Source organism: Pinus tabuliformis, chromosome 6 (genome assembly GCF_031772625.1).
Source record: "Pinus tabuliformis cultivar Carrire ecotype Pingquan chromosome 6, CPIR1, whole genome shotgun sequence".
NCBI classification, from domain to species: Eukaryota; Viridiplantae; Streptophyta; class Pinopsida; order Pinales; family Pinaceae; genus Pinus; species Pinus tabuliformis.
In genome coordinates, this window is record NC_142292.1 from 1,463,365,446 (window position 1) to 1,463,387,799 (window position 22,354).

At 33.6% G+C, this 22,354-nt stretch overlaps 2 protein-coding genes across 2 annotated transcripts; one reads left to right on the plus strand and one right to left on the minus strand.

Annotated features, from left to right (window-relative positions):
* Positions 1 to 14,626: 14,626 nt before the first annotated feature.
* LOC149264149 (uncharacterized) lies at positions 14,627 to 20,587 on the minus strand. Its single transcript, XM_089396158.1, has 4 exons — positions 20,530 to 20,587; positions 16,371 to 16,483; positions 16,135 to 16,258; positions 14,627 to 14,790 (listed from the first exon to the last, which is right to left on the minus strand). Exons 1-4 carry the CDS (start codon positions 20,585 to 20,587, stop codon positions 14,627 to 14,629), a joined length of 459 nt encoding a protein of 152 aa, XP_089252284.1.
* On the plus strand, positions 20,586 to 21,144 carry LOC149264150 (hydroquinone glucosyltransferase-like). Its single transcript, XM_089396167.1, has 2 exons — positions 20,586 to 20,637; positions 20,762 to 21,144. The coding sequence occupies exons 1-2, from the start codon at positions 20,586 to 20,588 to the stop codon at positions 21,142 to 21,144; spliced, it is 435 nt and encodes a 144-aa protein (XP_089252293.1).
* Positions 21,145 to 22,354: the final 1,210 nt, after the last annotated feature.

The following is a 22,354-nucleotide window of genomic DNA, read 5'->3' on the forward strand; positions in this document are numbered from 1 at the left end:
TGTCTATGCATTGTCAACATCAGTTGGTAGTAGAGTGGCAACAGTGGAATATTTTCAATGATTGTCAAGCAACACTTCCATATGCCAACCATGGCCTCATGACCTATCAAAAGTTCCATCACCATTTGAAAACAATTTTTGTTATGATGAGGATATCTTGGAGGCCATGATAGAACCCAATTTTCCATGGGATGTCATGCACCATCACTCCTTCTTCCTACCAGTGCACTAGTTAACACCACTTGCATTATAGAAACCAAGGATTTTCTACTAGCAGATGTCATATATTGGTTCAAAAACCCTATTCTAGTGCCTGATGCATTTGAAGAAGTGAATATGTCCAACATCTCACCCAAGATCAAGGTAAAAATCTCAACCAAGCTAGGCACCATTGAAGAAATATCGTTGCAGATAACTTGTTCTCCTGAAGAAGTTACCTCTTACAAAGACCTATTCCAGGAGTTTAGGGAAATATTTGCATGGTCACACTCACAAATGCCTCACAATAGCCCTATAATTGTAAAGCATCATGTTGAAACATGTCTTCATGCCTACCCTATTAGGAAAGAATAGTGTCAGCTCTACCAATCCACTGTAGAGGAAATTAGATAGGAAATCAACAAGCTTCATAAAGTTGGCTTCATATAACCTATTTCCTACACATCATGGGTTTCTAATCTTGTACCCTTTATGAAAAAATGGGAACGATATGAGTTTGTACTACATTTTGGGATTTTAATAAAATACACTTTGAGGAAAATTATCCCACACACTTCTTCAATCAAGTTATTAATGCTAACGCAAGACATCAAGTTTTGTCCTTCCTGGATTACTTCTTAGGCTATAATCGAATTCAAATCTACAATATGGATGGGTACAAAATAATTTTCACCCCCCCATGGGGTACTTTTTCCTACCATGTTATGCCCTTTAGACTTAAAAATGCTAGAACCACTTTTCAATGGGAAATTAACTGCATGTTTTAAGATTTGACTCATCTATCCTCACCTATTTAGATGACCTTAAATTCGGATCCAAGAATCTTTGAGATCATTTAGGGGACCTTCACCTTGTATTTCAGCAATGTCAGCAGTATAGCCTATGCTTGAACACTATTAAGTGTGTCTTCTATGTAAATGTAGGAATTTTGTTAGGATTCATAGTCTTCTACCATTGTATCTAAGTCAACCATCTGAAATTCCAAGCCATTCGCAAGATCCCCCCACCTAAGACTCTGAAGAAGCTACAAAGCCTATAGGGTAAGGCTAACTTCTTATGACACCTTTTTACCGATTATGCCACTTGTGTGCATGGTTTTCTTTGCCTTCTCAATCAGGACATCCCATTTCAGTGGGATGAGCAAGCCCAAAAATCATTTGAGGCTTTGAAAGACATGTTTTCATAGGAACCATTGATAACCCCACTTGACCAAAATAAGGAGTACACCCTCTACGTCTTATCATCATAAGTAGCCATTGTAGGGTAATTAGTCCAAGAAGGTATTGGTAATAGAGAGCATGTCATTTATTATAACAGTAAAACCTCTTAAGACCTACTTTAAATTATGAGCCAGCAGAAATAGCTTCCTTAGCCCTCATACACTCTATACAAAAGCTCTGACACCACATCATCTTGTGAAGTACAACCATCATCACTAGTATCAATCCTATGCAATGCTTGCTTACATGTCATATGATGAACCAAAAATATGCCCAATGGGTCATTATTTTTCTAGAATTTCATCTCCATTTTGCTTCTCCAAATCGCAATAAAGCTCTCATTCTTACATAATTCACTATAGATCTCCCCTCATAATCATAAGGGCCCCTTGTCAATGATTCTTTCCCACATTAATGTCTATTTATCATATCCACATATGATCCTTGGTATAATGACATTCTCCTCTATCTTAGAACCTAAAAGCTTAACCCTGATCTCACATTCGATGATCGACGATGCATTCCCCATCAAGCCCCTTGATACATGATGTTATTTATTTCCGCAACATGCAAACGATTATACATCAATGCCTTGTAGTTAATGAAGTTGAGAAAGTCCTAAATGATTGTCATAGTGGAGCCTACGATGGCCACCTCTCGGGGATGTCCACAACCCAGAATATCCTCTGCGTAGGTTATTTTTTCCAACTCTCGTAATTCAAATCATTGTGAAAATAATCCATATTGTGTTTTGTAATGATAAAGTGTAAGCTAATTTTTGTAAGTAATTTGTTTATAGACATATACAGTTTGTTTACTTAATTAAAACAAGTATTTACAAAATTTATGTTGAAGATAGAAACATGTTTTATTGTAGGAATTTTTTTTTTAAGTTTGAACCACATATTAAGCTTATATTGTAAATCATAAAAGTTACTACATATGGAAAAGGGCATAATTACAAATTGTGTTATGCACCACCTATTCTCCCGTGCAAACCCACAGTAAAATCCATGCACAATGAAAATTAACAACATTAACGATTATGTTCTCTCAGACATATCTTGTCCTCTGCAAAGATTCATAGTTCTAAAATCAAATCTCTACGCAATTTCTCTCCTGCACATACTTCATACTCGACATAAAAAAGCTACACATATTGAAACGTAATAACAATTTAACCTTAATTTCTCTATACACCCCCCATTCTCCCAAGAAAACCCCATCTTAATTTTGTCCCTACTGAATAAAGTTTCCAATATAAAATCTTAGGACAGTAAAATCTCCACACAATGAAATGTCTTATTCAGAGAAACAACACATTGTCAAAAAACTCTGGTAATTCGAAGCATTGTGGGAAAACTCCATATTTCCTTTTGCAATGATCTAGTGTAAACCATTTTTTTGTAAGTACTATGCTTATAGACTTATAGAATTTGTTTAGTTAAAGCAAATAATTATTTTAAAAAGTCTTACTAAAGATAGAAACCTATTTTATTGTAGGAAGATTTTTCTTGTGCAAAACCCATATGAAATATTATATTCTAAGTCATAAAATTTATGGTAGTCAATTGTAATAAAGTTTCCAATATAGAAGCTCAACATAGTAAAATATCTATATAATGAAATTTCATTTTCAGAGAAATAATACATTATCAAAGCACTCATGTAATTCGAAGCATTATGAAAAAACTCCATATCCTGTTTTGCAATGACCAAATGTAAACCATTTATTATAAGTAATTTGCTTATAGACATACAATTTGTGTACTTTAAGAAAATAAGTGTTTAAAAAATCGTACTATAGATAGAAACATGTTTTACTGCAAGAATATTTGTCTTGTGCAAAGCCCATATTATAAGTCATAAAATTTATATTAGTCAATTGGAAATGAATATTTGTAAAAGTTTACTGAGTATACAACTAGTTGTGCGCAAGTGGTTCTGCGCTACTACATATAGAAAAGAAGCAAAATTACAAAATTGCATTATGCACCAACTTTTCTCCCACAAAAACCCATAGTAAAAACCCTGCACAATGAAAATTAACAACATCAATTATTATGTTCTCTCATACATAACCCATCCTCTGCAAATATTCATAGTTCTAAAATCAAATATTTACGCAATTTATCTGCCACACACACTTTGTACATCGTAGAACTTCCTCCACACACGCTTCTTTGGTGCACGCTTTCTTCACACAAACACCTTCGAAAAACCAAATGCTTTGTCAGCACAACCACCTTCGCACACGTTTCGTAGACAATGACCTAATAACTTTTAGTTAGAAGCTTCACTCACTGTACGAACTACAAATAGATCAACAAGGGTTGTCTGACGTTGATCAAATAATGCAGATTAAGGTTGCATGGCCTAGGAAAATCAGTGGATATTAACAATATTAATCATTTTGCAAAGGTTCATAGTTGTAAAATCAAAATCTCTACGCAACGTATCTGCCGCACATACTTCATACTCTGCATAGTAAGAAGTCTGCACAATTTCCTGTTCTCTCGTACATATCCCGTTATCTGTAAACATTTATACGATATACAATCTGGAAATTTGTAAAAGTATCTCCATAAAATGAATTATGTATCCCCCCATCCCCCAACACAAAGGACCTCCAACTGCACCAGTCTTGACATCATGGGGAAGAGAATTACCATAATAGTGTTAGTGTCAGTGTTAATGTCAGAGCACTCACCGACTGAATGACTTATGAGGAAATTAGTTTTTTTCTTTTTTCTTTTTTAATTAATTATCAGGAACTAACAAATACCAAAAATAAAATGCTCTCCACCAAGGGAATTATGTCCGAAATTTGTTAGGCCAATTGGAAATTAGAAATAAGATTTTTAGAAAATTAGAAGGAAAAAAATTGAATTCATGTACAAATAGAAAAATCAGTATTTTCTTGAAACTTTGGTTAAAATTGCAAAAGAAAACAGAATAATGCATGGTCAGTAAAATTTGACCACAAGGTCAATTCTATAGATCCAGACAAGGTAGGGATTAATAATGAAAATTAATTAAATATTATAACTAATAATTGTTAAATAAAACATTAACATATAATTCGTAAATTTTAAATTTAATTAACCCATTAATGCATTCCAACATCAATAATTTTTCTATGCATAATAGAGTTTTTTCCCATAATAGATAACCCACTGTAATGCACAGTTAATACAACATATTTATAAATTTCATAGTCATTGTAGGGAATGTTACTTCTATTCCATCTTTTGATATATTCTCTTAGTCTATTCCTCAACATTGTTCCCTTTCTCTATCACTTTGTCCCTTTCCTCCTTCCCTAATTCCTAGATATATAGCTTGGTCTTGTTGGGGAGCAAGAGGTAAAAGTGATCAGAGTGGCTCAAAATGTTGGGCTAGGGCACAATTTTGAAGAAGGTTTTATTTCATGTAGAATCCGCGAAAAGTGAAAGAGGAAATTACAGAGGATGAAGAGGAGATCATTAATGACCAAGAGTTTGACTATGATTTTGAAACATTTCCAATTGTTTCTATTTGGGTAACCAACATCGAACACAAAAGAGGACATCAAATTTTTTTTTGGCATACCATGGATGTCTACTTGTAAATAAAATCCCTAACTTCCAAAGTCCTTCTTGCAAGGAATGATGGAAAAGATGAAATATTACTACAAATAGGTGAAATTCAACTTAATCATTAGGAAATGGGTAGTCATTTGGCTCATATAGAGATCTCACTTTCACAAGGGAAAGGACTAGCACCTTCAGAGAGCCCATTAGATCATGTTCCTATTTAGGTTTCCACCTCCTCCTATCATCTAAGTGTTGGTTTTAAACTATTTTTGGTTTTTTAATAACTCTTAGTACTTACTAGCTATTGTCTATGATAAGACATCGTCTTGTTTTATGGATTCTATGCAACATAGGCTATTTTTCCAATTTATTCTCTAGATATATATGCTTATAATAAACTCTATTATGATCATTTTGTATAAACGTAGTGGTCATGATGCTTATATTTTGTAATATTGACAAACACACACCTATTTTACCATTAGGTAGGTTTCCCTTGTAGCAAGCCACAACAAATAGGAGATTATTCATGATGTAAATTTGGCCATCGCTTAACGAAAGTATCCTAAGGTTTCAAAAAATAATCCATAAGAGAAATATTATATATTCATAAAATATGTAAAAGATTAAACAATTTATTTTATATTATAAAGAGTTTCAAATACTTCAAAATACAAAGTTCATATGAATAATTAACAATTATAAACTAGGTATGGGCACTAATATAGAAGCTTATTATACTCATTCCAGCTTATATATTAGTTATTAATTTTAAGAAACTAAATATTTATCTGTAAAAGATTTTATGGTCCCAATTATCTTTTAATTATTGTAAGTATATGGTCCCTTACCACTAAGAAACATTGGATCTAATTTAGAGACAAAATAACATCATTCATGAGCTCATTGGAACCCACCAAGGTTTTTCCTAGAGGAATTTAGGATGCCAATAGATATCCTTTATGTAAATATACAGATTGGGTTTGTCCCTCGTATGACTAGCATGGGGGAGCTAATCAGCCACCTTAGCAAGCACTCGAGTGTTGGTGAGATTATGCCTCTTATTGGAGATCTCTCACTCAACCACAATGGTATCTTCTTATATTGGTTGGGGGGCCAATTCCCTAAAGTGTCTTGCTGAGCTCTCAGCCCAATCTTGTGCTATAGAGAAGGATTTATCCTGATAGTAGGAAACATTATGAGTGAGAAGAGTGAGGAAGGGAGAGGTGTCAGTGAGGAGCTAGCTAGAGTAGTTGTGGCCAAAATGAGCCTTGAATTTCTAAGTGAGTCTGTTAGGAATTGAACTGGAGTGCAAGTGGAGGCATTTGTAGAGCAGTGATTGGAACCAAACCAAAGGTTATTGTTCGAACCAAAAACTCCATAAAATCAATCATACCTAAAGTTACATCAACCATTGAGCTCCATAGGGGGAAAACATAGAAGACACCACTATTTTTCCAACACAAATAAATTGTCGTGGTGAAAATTGATAGGACTCGACCTAAGAGTGTAGCCTATAAATATTAGAAGAGGAAACAATAAGGTTGTGCATGATTTTCCTTCCTAAACTCAAAGTTGAACACAGAGCTAGGAAATGGAAAAGGCCAGTAAGCTTGACATGGAGAGTGATATCAGTGATTAACTGTAGCCCATGAAGTGCAAAAATGGACGTAGTATGAGAGGTAAGGAAAATAAATGTTAAGGAACACAAAGATAATGAGATTCATCTATGTATTCGCTCAGGAAAACCTTAGGTAACATATAGAATTCCATTAAGGCATTCATTGATGACATGTCATTGAATGTGGATGAATCAAGAATATTGCAATGGGATCACACATGCATGAGAATACAACTATAACCCATTACATGCCTTGGTACATCTCCCAATGTGATGGTATGCATGTGTGGCCATATCTGGTAATGTATGTAAAGTAAGCCCATCGGCTGACATATGTATCAATGATTTTCATGTTATACATCACTTGAGTAATCTCTAAAGGGGTGGGGGAAAGTTGGGGTGGCGTGTTACCACATAAAACCAACTCATGTGTTGTTGAATAAGTGGCAACAAACTTCACCCAACCACCCGCCCCCGCCCACCCACCCTCACCCCTCCCGCCACCTTAATCACCCCATCTAGGGATACAAATTGTACATTTAATATTAAATACAATTTCATAATAATTTTATATAAAATTATAGTAAAATTCTACATTTTAATTAAAAATAAACCATTTTTATTATAAGTTCGAAAATTTTAAGATACATAAGGTTAGTGGTCATAATAAAAAATAACAATAATTTACATAATACAGCTAGTGAGTTGATAGATAAAAGTAAATTCATCATAAAAATTAATCTAAGTATATATCATAGTAACAAGGGTTGAAAATTGACGTTGTCATTACTCGTTAAGAGCTCTTTAGCCACACATTGAAGGGAATAATATTATTTCTCATGCAAATGAAAATTTAAATAAAATTTTACTTGTTAAATTTGATGTGAAAACTATTTTTTATTTTTTTCAAATGAAGCGTAAGAATTTTTTTTATAATATGCTCTATCATTAGTTTTAGTCATTTTCCTATATAAAATGACAATTAAAAAAATTAAAATGTTAACAATCTTCCCCAACATCATGATAGTTTCCAAAAATAATTATTATAATTTTAATTTTTTATACAATAAAATTCTCTTGTACTAGACCTCATAAATGCATGTATCACCTCTTTCATAAAATTACATTTTAGTAGCAAGCGCCGAATATCAAACACTTATGTTGTGGTGATATCTTTAGAATAATACTATATTTCGATAATATTTAAAAAACCCATTGCAATTGTTTAAATGACTATAACAATTACCATGTAAGAAAGAAAAACATTTTCATCGCAAAAGAAATTGTTGTATATGAGAAATGGCATTCAGGTGATCAAAAAGGAAATGGTTCTACTGGATTCTTCCCATATAATTTATATCAGACTATAAGTAAATGGTCCAATTGAATTCTATCCATATGAATCCTTTATAGATTGTAAGTAAATGGTTCTATTAAACTATCTCCATATGATTCTATATAGACTTAATACTACTGAGTTGGTGTGATGTATGCGTACTTGTTTATGTGTACCTAGAATATGATATTCTTTGCTTGGGGAATGCGCAACTTGACACATTAGGAGGTGTGATGTGTGAGGCATCCATGAAATTATAAATTATTTTTCATTTACATATGAAAAGAATAAATTATTTAAATTTTTCATATTGAAAAGCTAAACAAGTTGACATAGTAGGAGTTGTGATGTGTGAGGTATGAAATAAATTCTTAATTAATTTTCATTTTCCTATAAAAGAATAGTTCATTTTAACTTGTTAATATTGAAAATATAAATGAAGTTAACTTTTCAAATTGAAATGCAACCTTTCTCTTCAAAATTTATCTAGGATATCCACCCTAGGGGTAGCTCAATTAGAAAGCACCTTGAAAATAAAGTGTTAAGTACGATGAAATTTCAGGTTCAAACCCCCCTGATTCACCTATGTCTGTAGAAGGGCTATATGTAAGAACCTAGGGGTTATAGTCATAACAACTAGAATCGACCCAATAAAATAACAAAAAAATATATATAGAATTTCCTTGTGGACAAGGATACCCTCCTCTCAAATTTAATATCTAGTCCTAATACATATTTCCAATTAAGAAAATCCTCATTTTTAATTGATATCCCATATTTGATCAAATAATCATTTTTATACCACCAATATCTATAAAGGCACCCCACCAACATCCTCCTCTTATATATATATATATATATATATATATGGACCCTAATTTTCAAATTTTGAAAACCCTATTTATGAATGAACATGATAAGGTATTGGTCAACTAAGTGAAGAGATCATCATAGTTTCACCCAAGAGTTGGTGTACCCATTAGAACTTGGAGTTGATGTGATGGTGCGATGGTGGATACCATAAGCAATACATTAGGTAGTGTTTTCGTTTCTTTAGTTGTGATAGGTATAAAGCACCCCTTATTTCTAGAGATCTTGATTTGTACTAGGTGATCAATGAGATACTTGGGATGTTAGGGCTTGCATATATATTGTAGAATTTTATTACTACATAAGGTGTATATTTTTAGTTGTATGAGAGATACAAGCTAAGTAATCTATGAAAGATATAGTTTTTTACATTGTACTATGATTGAGTACCTTGATTAATGATCAATTAATCATCTTGATACATGTGGAATCAACACATGAATTAACATTTCTTAGCTTTTAAAATTCCATATTTGTCTTTTACAACTATTATCTCTTAGAGGAAACCCTCGCTGTAGGAGAACCTCTAAGGTAACCTCGAACCTCTTTGAGGTTGAAATTTGGCCCCTTAACCTGGAGAGGGATCTCTCCCTAAACTCAACTACTTAAGTTCATTTTAGTAGAAGGTTTGAAATTTTCAGATGGCCAGATTTATCGACAAATGACTAAAATTTGGTTGGACTATGTGAAAATACTATCGTTAGGCATGGATTCTAACCCATTCAGGTTTTATACAAACATAGTTTCGATGAGCGAAACACAAAAACAGGGTAGTAGTAATTCCTTTAACAGTTAAGTGATTTAGAGGAAGATGAAGGAAATTAATGTAAGGGTTAAGTGAACAACAATTATTAATGTCTGAAAAATAAACAAACATGAGCAAATAATATGAATGTCAATCTCATAAACTCATTTTTTCAGACATGAGGAAATATAAAACAAAGATAAAATACATGCATGGAACTACAACAGAAGAATTTATGTAAATGCTCATGAAGATTGTTTTCATTAATGATCTGCCAAAAAATGCACAAGGATATTAAATCTCAAATAAACACCAACCCTTTCTTCTTCTCAAGTCTTTGCTTATATAAACAATACAATAACTGAAACAGGTTTGTAGCTCATAAATAATTACAGTAATCCAATAATAGAAGTATAAATCTCTTATGTAGATGCATATGAAACTTTTCAAACCTATTTTCATCCAAATATCATGTTGTTGTTGGAGTCATGACTGGAGATAAGGATCAACAAGTCAAATTTGGTGAGGTGGCCTCCAAGTCAACAACTGTCCATGCGATTTTTCCTCACGAAATCAGGAAAAATAAAGTCGAGTGATCCCTTCTAAAATCCAAAATCATGATAGATGTTAGAAAACTAAGAGAGATTTTTTAAATAGGTTCGCTATGGAGAGAAATCTCTTTCAGTTTTTAAAACTTTGCTCTCATTTGTTTGGAAAGCATACCCAAAATTAATGTGTTGTACATGAAAAAACAAAGTTTTAACTTACCATTTTTACAAAAATGTGCTACTACTTCTATTGTTAGCATATTTTCCTTTTTTTTATTTTCAAACACATGATTATGATGACACTCTAATTGTCAATGATTTTAATTTATTGAGCTCAAAAAAGTGTTGATAGTCCAGTTATCAGCAAATACCCGATAGTGCTCACACTTCTGTTGTCAGCATATTCCGTGAATAATTTTCTAAACTTAGAAAGCACTGGTAGGCCCATTATCAACATTTTTTCCTGTTTATTACAAATATTTCACTGACACTATAATTGTGAGCATTAAAAAATTTGAAACTTATATAATTGTGATAACAACAACAATGAATGATTAGGTTCTTATCCATAGATTCCAAATGGAGGAGACTTATTTAGTGTATCATTGAGTTATAAAGGTTTCAATTGGGATAGATTATATATATGCTTATATATTTAGAAAGTTCCATTGCATCATTTCTTTTACCCCATTCAAATGGATAGATGCAACGGTTTTTTCAATGACATTAAACCCTCTCTTATGTTTGAGCATGTATCTAAGCCCAAGTATCCTCATATAGTATAAAGTTTTGTTAGTAAAGTACAACTTGTGCCTCAATTCTTACTAATTTGATTTTTGACATTTAATTTTGTAACAAAAAGGCTTAGGTACAAGGGGCTATTGATGCCATAATGATGTAGGCATAAGTGTGATGTACGAGTTCTACATCCTAATGAGAGGCCATCGAGGATCTCAAGATCTAACAAATAGATAGAAAGTAATACAAATACATATATATAAATTCATATTAAAAATTTTATAAACTTTGTTTTAAATAATTGTTTGATTTCATGTTTCTATGGCTTTGACATGGGTATGTTCTCACTAAGGCATGACTAGTATATATGCATGAGAACATATTCCCCCTACATAGACTCGGATCCCATAAATGGAGTTTTCCATCTCGTTAAAATTTGGAAATATTATTAGCTCATAAAATTTGTACCAAATGTTATCTAACTTGATCATAAATTTTCATTCTATTAACTAGGGCTAACCACCATTTTTATGGGTCATATGGGTTTCGATGCTCTTGCAACTAATGAGGAGCCTCTATAGGTGATGGTGATAGAGGAAATTGGCATTGGAGTGATTGGGGACCTATGTCATCTCACATTGGTAGTGGTGATAGTCATGGGTTAGTGGTGCCACATGATTTAGATTTGCAATGCTTTTTATAGCCAAATGCTCATGTTATATGTTTCTTTACATCCCAGTTCTTTTACTTTAGCTATATCTAATCATTTTATATCTGAGCATACTTATTATAACTTATATATTGATTTTTTTGGTTATTTTAAAAATTTATGATAAATATTTTTTAAACATTAGAATTTATATAATTTTTTGTTTCTTCATTTATATCCTTAGTTTTTTAATAATATAGTTTATCACCAACTAATATACACTCTTAAATAACTATGCAATTTTGAATGTTGTTTAATTTAAATATATTTTTTTTTGGAAATTTGATATTTAATTACTAAACATTATTTTTTCTAATAAAAATATAAACCATCTAATAAAATATCATGATTTTTTTCACATAATAATTAAATTACACAACAATTTAAAAAAAAAAAACAAAAACCAAACAAACAAACTTCTTTTATATTTAATAAGGATTATGAAAATTTATATCGTTAGAATCAACGTTCCTCATAGGGATTTAAGCATGGTGGCGTCATTAAATTCAAGAGCATTAAAGAATTCCTTTGTTGGGATATCATCTATTTTAACGTTGTTTAATCTAGAGCATTAAAGAATTCCTTTGTTGGGATATCATCTATTTTAAGGTTGTTTAATCTAAAGAAACTATTCTATTTGTTAATCTTTTGCGACTTGAGGCGTGGTCTCAATTTGCTTGTTAGGAATTATAAGATCTTATCAAAGGAACTAACTTAGACTAGGCTACTTATCAAGTTCCTCTTTAAACTTCTTAAATTCCTCTTTAATAAATTTCTTTTGTATTGGGAAAATCAATAAAGCATTCCTCTTCAATAAATCTGATATGTTTTTTTAATTGAGAAAATCAGTAAACCGTGTGAGGCCTTTAAGAAAAGATCGTTGTTCTAGCTCTGGCTTCTTTCCACCAAATTGTTCATCATGGTTGTAACATGAAAATGAATATATTTCCAAATTTGTTTAATAACAATTTAATTCAATAAATGATTATCTTCTAAGTTGTAAATCACTTCTAAATAGTAGTTTAATTCCAAATGCAGCTAAGAAACATTTTAGACTTTAAACTAAGTTTCTCATAAACATTTAATTCTTCTGGCCTTGCTAATTTTATTTAGCAATATAACTTCTTTCCCTCCCCGTCATACTCATTTCCCTACATTATAAGATAGGAACAATGCTGGATGAAATCATGGCGATGAATCATTTACCGACCCACTACTTTATCTAGAAGTCACTTAGGGGTTTTACACATCTCATAGGATAGTCCTTGTCTACGCTTCTAATGGCTTTGACCGGACTGTATGATCTGCTAACATAAGATAGGAACAATGAGGAAATCACAGTGATCAATCATTCATGGTCCCACTACTTTATTTGAAAGTCACTTAAGGGTGTTACGCATCTCATATGGTAGTCCTTGTCTACGCTTCTAATGGCTTCGACCGGACCGTATGATATGCTAACACCCACCCTAGAAGCAAGGAGCTATCAAACATGTATAATCCCTTACACTTGACCTACACCTAGGATTCATTAACCTAATCATAAGGGTAGAGCAGCCCGGATTCATTAAGCTCATAAGGGGTATTAGTTAGACAACAAACTCAGGGGTATCAGTTAGACAAAGTGGCATAACCTAGATTATATAGAGTTTTCAGATGGAGGGATACTAAGCCTTCAGATTAAGAGGACTGCTCAATATAAATCTACGGGGTATGGATCTCCAACAAGCTTAGATCCATTCAAATGTCAGAGTCCGGTAATATTACGAGTCACCTCATGAGGATCACTCAGACACAGGATCAACTTGCCCTGAATAGGGAGAGTATGGAGGAAGTAGAGCTATTGAATAGGGAGAGTATGGAGGAAGTAGAGCTATTGAATAGGGAGAGTATGGAGGAAGTAGAGCTTATAAATGTGGTAATGAAAATTTTCTTAAGTCATGGGAACATTTGTCAATACTAGGGAGGAAGTAGAACTCATAAATGTGGTGATGAAATCTAATGAAATCTTAAGTAATGGGAATCATTTGTCAAAGAGGTTTGTATTTGGAACACCTTCCAGTTTGATAAAAGCTTTGGGATGTTTGCATCTAGAAAGAAATTTATATGTTCAAAAGACATTCCAGTTCCATAAAGGCTTTGGGATGATTGCATCTAAAAGTCTAGCCTATATCAATAATTTATACATATTTTAATTAATTAAATTAATTTTAATTAGTTGTGAGAAATTATCATTATCATTTTTATTTAAATTCATTTTTTCTAATAACATAATTCTATAAATATTATTCCTCATTAAATTGGTATGATTCTTCTAAAATAAAAAATTATTTATTATTTATTTATATATAAAATAGGAAATATATAAAAATATTTAAATAAGATAAATTGCAATAGCAGTTATATTTATACATGAATGACTATATACAAATTTTATAAACCGGACTATATACACAATTTTCAAACTTACCGCAATCCTAACACTTTACAAATTTACAAACTTGCCACAAACATAGGCATCAAGCTGTAATGTATTATATTTCGAATCACACCGATCGCTTCATCACGAACATCCCATTATCACATTTCCATTGACGTGGATACGAATATTTATATATAGAAGGCCATGACAGCTACTTAGGAAATATTAGAGGAATGTCAATCGAATGACGATTTGTTATCCCAAGTGCACACTTACCATCTGAGCACAGTTTAAACTAGCATTTGCACCAAATGTTGCAAAGGAAACGCCGTAAGGCATAAATTGAGGAGGAATGGCAACATAGGAATAGGAAAATCTAAATAAGATGCAGAAATGTGCATAAATTGAGGAGCAATAGTGACATAGGAATATGCAAATCTAAATAAGATGCAGAAATGTGCATAAATTAAAGAGCAATGGCGACATAGGGATAGGCAAATCTAAAAAATATGCAGAAATGTAACAATCAACATCTGGGGACATTTGTCCCCACGTCGCACCTCCTTTAATAAAAGCTCTGTCACGATGGTGCACATGCAAGCCTATACAACTTATACCAAATTTCAGTTCAGGATTGCACTGACAACAAAGAGCCACCTAGAAAAATTCTTTGCTTCTGTTTGAGTTAAAACTGTTTTCATGGCGTACACCCAGTTTGGATACCAGCTGTCCAGAAGAGCATGTTTCATTGTATTTTCCTTCATTTCCAGTATAACCAGAATCACCACTGGAATTCACATGGAAAAACAATTCAATCTCTATCAACGCCATTAAATGCAATACACATATTAGATATAGGTGCAGAGTCTCTATCATCTCATGTTGGCAGAAGCAGTAAAAATGATTTCAATTATTGAGAAGTAAATCAGTCATCTAATCCAATCTAGCACAAAATTAACACTCATGGCATCCATCAACATCATGGATTGGTTAAATTTGCAGGTATGGATCCTCCCATATTTTTCTATTTCAGTCATGTAATCCAATCTAGCACAAAATTAGCACTCATGGCATCCATCAACATCATGGATTGGTTAAATTTGCAGGTATGGATCCTCCCATATTTTGCTATTTCTTGCTATTTCATGACCCTTCACAGTTTAAAAAATTGATATTTTATGGACGTTGTAATATTAGCAGCCAATCAAATTTGAAATGAATTAATACAATCAAACAGAATATGTAGCCCACATTTTGTCCAAATACGATTTGCAGGTTCTGGATTCATAAACCAAAGAAATTTGCAGGTCCAAAGGAGGCTCTTTGAAAATGCTTCGATTGACTTTGTAAGAATGTTGATATTCATTTGTTATTGTATTAAAAATGGCTGATTCGAGCATGTGAATCCTCACTTTGGGGGTCATCATGTCTCTTACATATGCAAATGGAAACTGATCCCGAGGATTTCTAATTCATTGAATAACAGGCAAGAAAATAGCTTTATTGGAAGGGTGTGCTTTCTCAATATCAGTGCAGTATCAGCCACATCTGTAATGCGAACAACAACACACAAAATCAAAAAATCAGTTACAGAGAGAACCAACCTCAAAACAAATCTCGGATGCTATCACACTAAAACTTCACCATAATTGAGCAAAGTTGAGTTCTCATACCACTGTTATAGGAATCTTTTCAGAGCTCCAAGGTTGCAAGCCATTGGCACAGTAATTGTCCATTTGATATCTCACAGCTACTTTGCTCCCCCACTTTCTCCATATGACTATAAAAATGGCTTCCTCCATGGTATGAGTATCACAGGGAAACGATAAAGAATACCAAATATAAACAATTACCTGGGAAAAGCAATAAAGGCCTTGTGTGTTGGGGGAACTGAAAGAGAATTGTCAATATGTCAGCTACAGAATATATCCATCCCATGTTATTAATTTATATTTGCACACAACTTAGAAACTAATTAGAAGCATATGTTAACAATAACATAGACAAACTTTAATGTACATTTCGCTGAATTTAACAATAGTATTGGCTTATTAGATTCTATTTGGAACAACTTAGCAAATGAAACTGAAAATTTTGGGAGTTTTATATGCCATTTATGCTTTTTGTTTACCTTTGTTCTGCTTGTGCATTGCAAGTATTAGATCAAACTCTTTAAAGTATGTAGGTGATATAGAAGTTATCTCTATTCCACGTTTCTTGGCTGCATTCTTCATCTTGGGATCTACAGGATCGCCCTTCAAATAATTTCAACATATTAATACGTGATACCTATTTATTGCAGTATAATACAAAAAAAATTAAAATACCAATTCAATTAGCCTTGACCCATGATAAGCTGGAACCTACTTCATTGTAGTCAATAGTTGCAACAGAGTCAATTTTGAATGCTGATGTCAATCCCCTTTTCTGCACAGCATCACGAAATACAGCCTCTGCAGTGAGACTCCGACAAATGTTGCCTTCCAAGAACAAGAATAAAAAGAGATTATTTTCCTGGAGAGATTAGCAAATATTTTTTCAACTACTTAAGATATCTAAACTTGCAATGCTTTTATCATCCCCAATTGCAACAATAAGAGCCGATAACAAATCATTATCCTTGACAAATCAGATAATAATTTTTCCACAGCTAATAATCATTATCCTTCTTGACATTGATATGCATCACGGCCCTGAAAAAGAAATCATGAGCATTGAGATATCAACGGTAACTGGTTACTAGAATTTCTGCTTTGTAAAGGAATGAAGTAATGCATCTAGAATTTCTGATTTTAAAGGACTGAAGTAATGCATAACTCTACATGAAATATTTAGTTACCATGAATTGGTAATTATTCTACAAAGTTTTTATGAAGAAGTTTATAGTGGATACTATCTCATGTGATTGTTCTTTTTGTTCCATTTTCTACTGGCAAGTTGAACTCATGATTAAATATCAAAAAATGTGTATGACTCCGACAAATGTTGCCTTCCAAGAACAAGAATAAAAAGAGATTATTTTCCTGGAGAGATTAGCAAATATTTTTTCAACTACTTAAGATATCTAAACTTGCAATGCTTTTATCATCCCCAATTGCAACAATAAGAGCCGATAACAAATAATTATCCTTGACAAATCAGATAATAATTTTTCCACAGCTAATAATCATTATCCTTCTTGACATTGATATGCATCATGGCCCTGAAAAAGAAATCATGAGCATTGAGATATCAACGGTAACTGGTTACTAGAATTTCTGCTTTGTAAAGGAATGAAGTAATGCATCTAGAATTTCTGCTTTTAAAGGACTGAAGTAATGCATAACTCTACATGAAATATTTAGTTACCATGAATTGGTAATTATTCTACAAAGTTTTTATGAAGAAGTTTATAGTGGATACTATCTCATGTGATTGTTCTTTTTGTTCCATTTTCTACTGGCAAGTTGAACTCATGATTAAATATTAAAAAATGTGTATCATTATAAACTCAACAACTTATGTAAACATGAAGCAGGCTCACATATTTAAATAAAACTGAAATGCATCACTCAGCACTAAAAACAGAAAGATGGAAACCGAATCCTTAGCCCTGGATTCCACTAAAATGTTTCAGCTAGATTTAATGACTAAAGACACAATCATTGAGTGCAGAGAGCATAATGAGCCACACTCCTTGGTGACCAGCTCTGTTTTGAGTCTTTGACATGAAACTGACAACCAGAAACACACAAAAATAATCTAGAAAATACATACTATGGAGAGACCTTATGGAAGCAGTAAATTGACCATTGAACTCAGAAAGTTCAGGCAATTGGAAGTAGCAAACAAAGTGATCATGTCAAGATTCGGACCCTTGTTTCAATGGCCCTCCGCACACGACAGCCTTTGATTTGATTTCTTCCTTAGAAGCAGAAGGCTTATTTGATAAAGGATAAGCCCTAGTCCATTAAGATTGATCATCAAAGCATCTACTTTCAGGGGTTGTATGATGGGGAAAATAGTTGAGACAAAGCCAAGGCCTTTCTGAGGTGAGATTTCCCTTCCCCTCTCTTCCACATCCAAGGCTGGGCCTTGATGTAATGCTCCAAGTTACGAGAAATAACTAGAAAAATACTAAACACATCAAATATAGAAAGGCAGTGTGGCTCAAAAGTATAATAATGATGAGACACATCTACATCTCTTTAGAAATAGGAAAATATCTCTTAATAACCAAAATATTGAAAAATCATACACAACTATGTGAGAATGGCTATAATAATCTCTTGTATATAGTAATTAGGCCCTCCTTATTCATGAGGACCTAGTTCCATGTTAATGTACCATTTCTTTATCTTGTGTCATCATGGCAAAGTTGTACCCTAACTAACAACCTCAGCTGGCCCGCAACTTCCACCCAATAAAGAGTTGGCATTTAGCCCTTAGACTCCATGCTAATTTCTCTAGCAATTTTACTCAGATCAGATCTGGTTTTATCGTAAAAAATGCCAGGATTTTGTCAACAGTTGGTCCTTAAACAGCAATGAAAATATTTAATAGTATTTCTCTGCTCGGTATAAATATTTAAGGCCGTTAAAAATATATTATCGTAGAGTTATTGTCGGTATGACTATTACTTACCTTGATGGGACTTTGAGAATCTGAAAACGTGTAGAGAACCGCAAACTGAAAGCTCTTGGATAAACCAAAAATATGTCATAGATGGAATGGCAATGGGCATGATAAGCAGCGTGCCTATTGTGGCAATCAAAGCTATTCTACCTATGAGTTCCAAAATAAATCTAAGCATTGTTGTTTGATAAATCTAACACCACTAATAGTCCCTGCGCAGCTCAATCGGCGGTGGATTTCCTATAAAGTCTTATGTAAAGTTTGTGGTCCAAAATCCTTAATTAACTTTGTGGACAGTGTGTGGGAGCGTGCATAAATTCACCTAAAAGTTATAGTGGTAGTAGTCACAATTGACTCCATGTCATGCGAATTCAAACCTGTACTCGGCTTAGTTGCTGATTCCTTTATATATATATATATATATATATATATATATATATATATATATATATATATATATATATATATATATATATATATATATACATACATATATAGATATATATATACATATATAGATATATATATATATATCTATATATATATATATATATATATATATATATATATATATATATATATATCTATATATATATATATATATAAAAGCAGCTGCTAAAACACTCTAATGATGTATCAAGGATCTAACAAGGATAGGACAAGGGATAGCCATGCAGGTCTCTGCGTTGCAGAAGAACTTCAATAGAATTTAGACAACGAGGCACATAAGAATAATGCACAGCCTTTAGTGTCTATGTCTTTTTGTATTTTTGACAATTGGTTGTCTGTAACTAGCTTAACGGGTTGTAAATTTGTTCAGTGATATCCACTAATTCTGTAAGCTTCACAATAGCAAGGTAAGGATGACAAAATCCCCTTGCGGGCACCTTAAGCTAGTTTGAAACTCGTCAGTTGTCCAATTATGGACAAACGATGATAAATATGTAGCCTATCGTAGTAATATCATTTTGTACAAAAGTAGCCAAATGAGCTATCTTAATTTTATTGCGGTTGCACAACGTTGGTTGTTACCCTGCATTAGACCAGTTTAGCCTAATTGGTGGATTACATATATTTTTGTAGTAACCGTGTACTAAATCTCATTGGAAGTTCAGGAAAACTGAACATCCTAAGTTTTAATAATCCTTAAATTAGAGGTATATATTGCAGTCATTTTTTTCATGTTTGAGCTGCACGGCTTTCAGCTCAAACTTAACTCTTTGATTATCAGGCACCCACCCTGCCTTGAGAGGTCACACCCATAGCATTAATAGCCTAAGGGGATATTGATTCACTAGTGAGGTTGGCGAAGTGTTAAGCTGTCCCCCAAGCTTTCTCACTGTTGGCTACCCGATCCATATGGCACCAAGGAATGAGGCTAGGTGCAGATCTCAAAGGATTTTAACAGAATAGTTATCCCTTAGACCCGGCACCTCAGTCGGAGGATGCAGCCCCTCACATCATGTTTCTTCTTGAAACGCTCAAAAGGGTAGAAGAAAATTTCTATGTCCTAACCGGACGTTCGCTGGTATTCAGGCATTACTAAAATTTGCTCTCTGCAATCATTGGGTGCATTGTATAACTGTAAAAATCTCCAGTCCCAGTTTATTATGGTTTGTTCTAATAGAAACATAGATGAGAAATTGGGTCTGGGTTTTTAATAATATAGAAGCTACAAAGAACCTAGCTCCTTTAGTTGAATTGAATAGAACTACAAAAATTTTGTTAGCTCAAGTCAGGCATGATACAGAGAATTATGCTTGGTTTCAGGCTTTGGATCTTTAGTGTACAATATATTATAAGCTTCTACAATTGGATGGCTGACAATAATGGTAGATGTTATGGAATCATCATTTCGAACAATGACCGATACCGAACTCACTCGTTGAATCATTGGATGGATGGTACTCACCATGGCAAACAAAGAGAACTCCAAAAGGCTTGAAGGTTGCAGATGAATCAGACGCCATGGACCTCAATGCTTCTCTTCGTCCTCCTCGTGCTCCTCTTCGTCCCCCTGGTCTCCTGCAAGTTCGGATTAAACCTCCAAACTTTTGGCCTGAAATGAAATGATAAGTTGTGCTAAAAATGGGTGAATGTCATACATTTGTTTTATAACTATAAATTCTACTTCATCATTACAGAACCCACCCTTCAAATATTGGCATTTGCTTGTTGGAATATAGAGACATTCATGGAGTCGCAAGAGCAGAGCCAAAAGCCTCATGTCGCAATCTTCCCTGGGTTTGGGTCGGGCCATCACATCCCACTGCTCGAGGTTGCAAAGTGGCTGACTGTGTACCATGGCTTTTCTGTCACCTTCTTCACCGCCATATGGATGGACGGCTCTCCTCACCGCATCCTACCATCTTCGTCAAGGGACATGATCCGCTTCATAGAGCTCCCTGATGTTCAGATCGAAGGGGATCATGCGCAGATGAACATTTTTGTATGCATGCCCTTACTATTGGAGAAAGCTAAAATATTAGAGCAAGATGCTCTCACATCCTTTTCGTTTACTGTCTGAGCTTTCATAATCGATTTTTTCGGTACACCCATGTTGGATTTCGCCTCAAATGAACATGGAGAAAACTGAGGTGAACAACATGCCGAATTGAGTGGTAACTGCCTAATTAACGCAAGGTGGAAGCGACTTGGCTGTAGATAATCTCTCTGTTGCAATTCAGAATGGCTATAATTGGCTACAAACTACCATTGCATTACCTCCACGCTTTTTCTCTGCTTTTGTCAAACACTAATAATTGTAACCCTTGCACTATCAGAGTTTTATAGAGTTTAACAGTTGCAATTGCAAAAGAGGTGAAAAAGGACAACAACTCTGAAATTAGACATACAGAGAAAAAAATATCTGTTTCTCGAGATACAGGTAAAGAATTCCAGGAGGAAAAATTAACTGTTTCTGGAGATACAGGTAAAGAATTCCCGGAGGATTTGTTGAGTGAAATTTTTTCACGCTTACCTTTTCTGAGCATAAACAGGTTAAGGATTGTTTGTAGACGCTGGAATTATCTGCTCTCCAACCAAAACCAGGTATTCTGTGCCCCTATTTTTTTAATAAAACGTGAATGCTACAATGGTGGGAGGGCTGCAGAGCTGTGGTGTGCAGAAAGAAATTCAGTTTTGTTCAAACTTCCGATGGAGTTTCAACCATTTCGTTTCAAGAACTTTAATCTTTTGCCTGAGATTCCTTCCAGTGATAATATCTTGGGTATGGCTGTTAAATCTGGGGTTTGCTGTGTTTGTGTCAGTGAAATCTTATGCTGTTACCATAATTGCACGGAGCATAATCTCTATATATGTAATCCTGCTATTGGGAATTTGAAAAAACTTCCAAGGCCTTCACCTTGGATCTCTCGCCTCAGATTGCTGTCCTCTCTCATCCATCCACAGACGGTTTCCTTTTTCATTGCGGTTGGAATTCAACCATCGAAAGCATCTTAACCACCTCCAAAAACATAGAAAATGAATACTTAAAGAACCTTTAAAGACAAACTCTACACAAATAATTAATAATAACAATTAAGCGTAAATGATTAATAACTCCAACCCAGGATCTTGAGGAAACGACAAATATGAATGTGCTTTTAAACTAATCAATGTTAATAGGGTCTTAAAAAATGGTATTTTATTAGCTTTAATGAGGAAACCTGTAATTTAATTTATGTGGAATTTGAAGTCAAGGCTTTACTGTGCCAGTTTAACATAAACGAAGACAG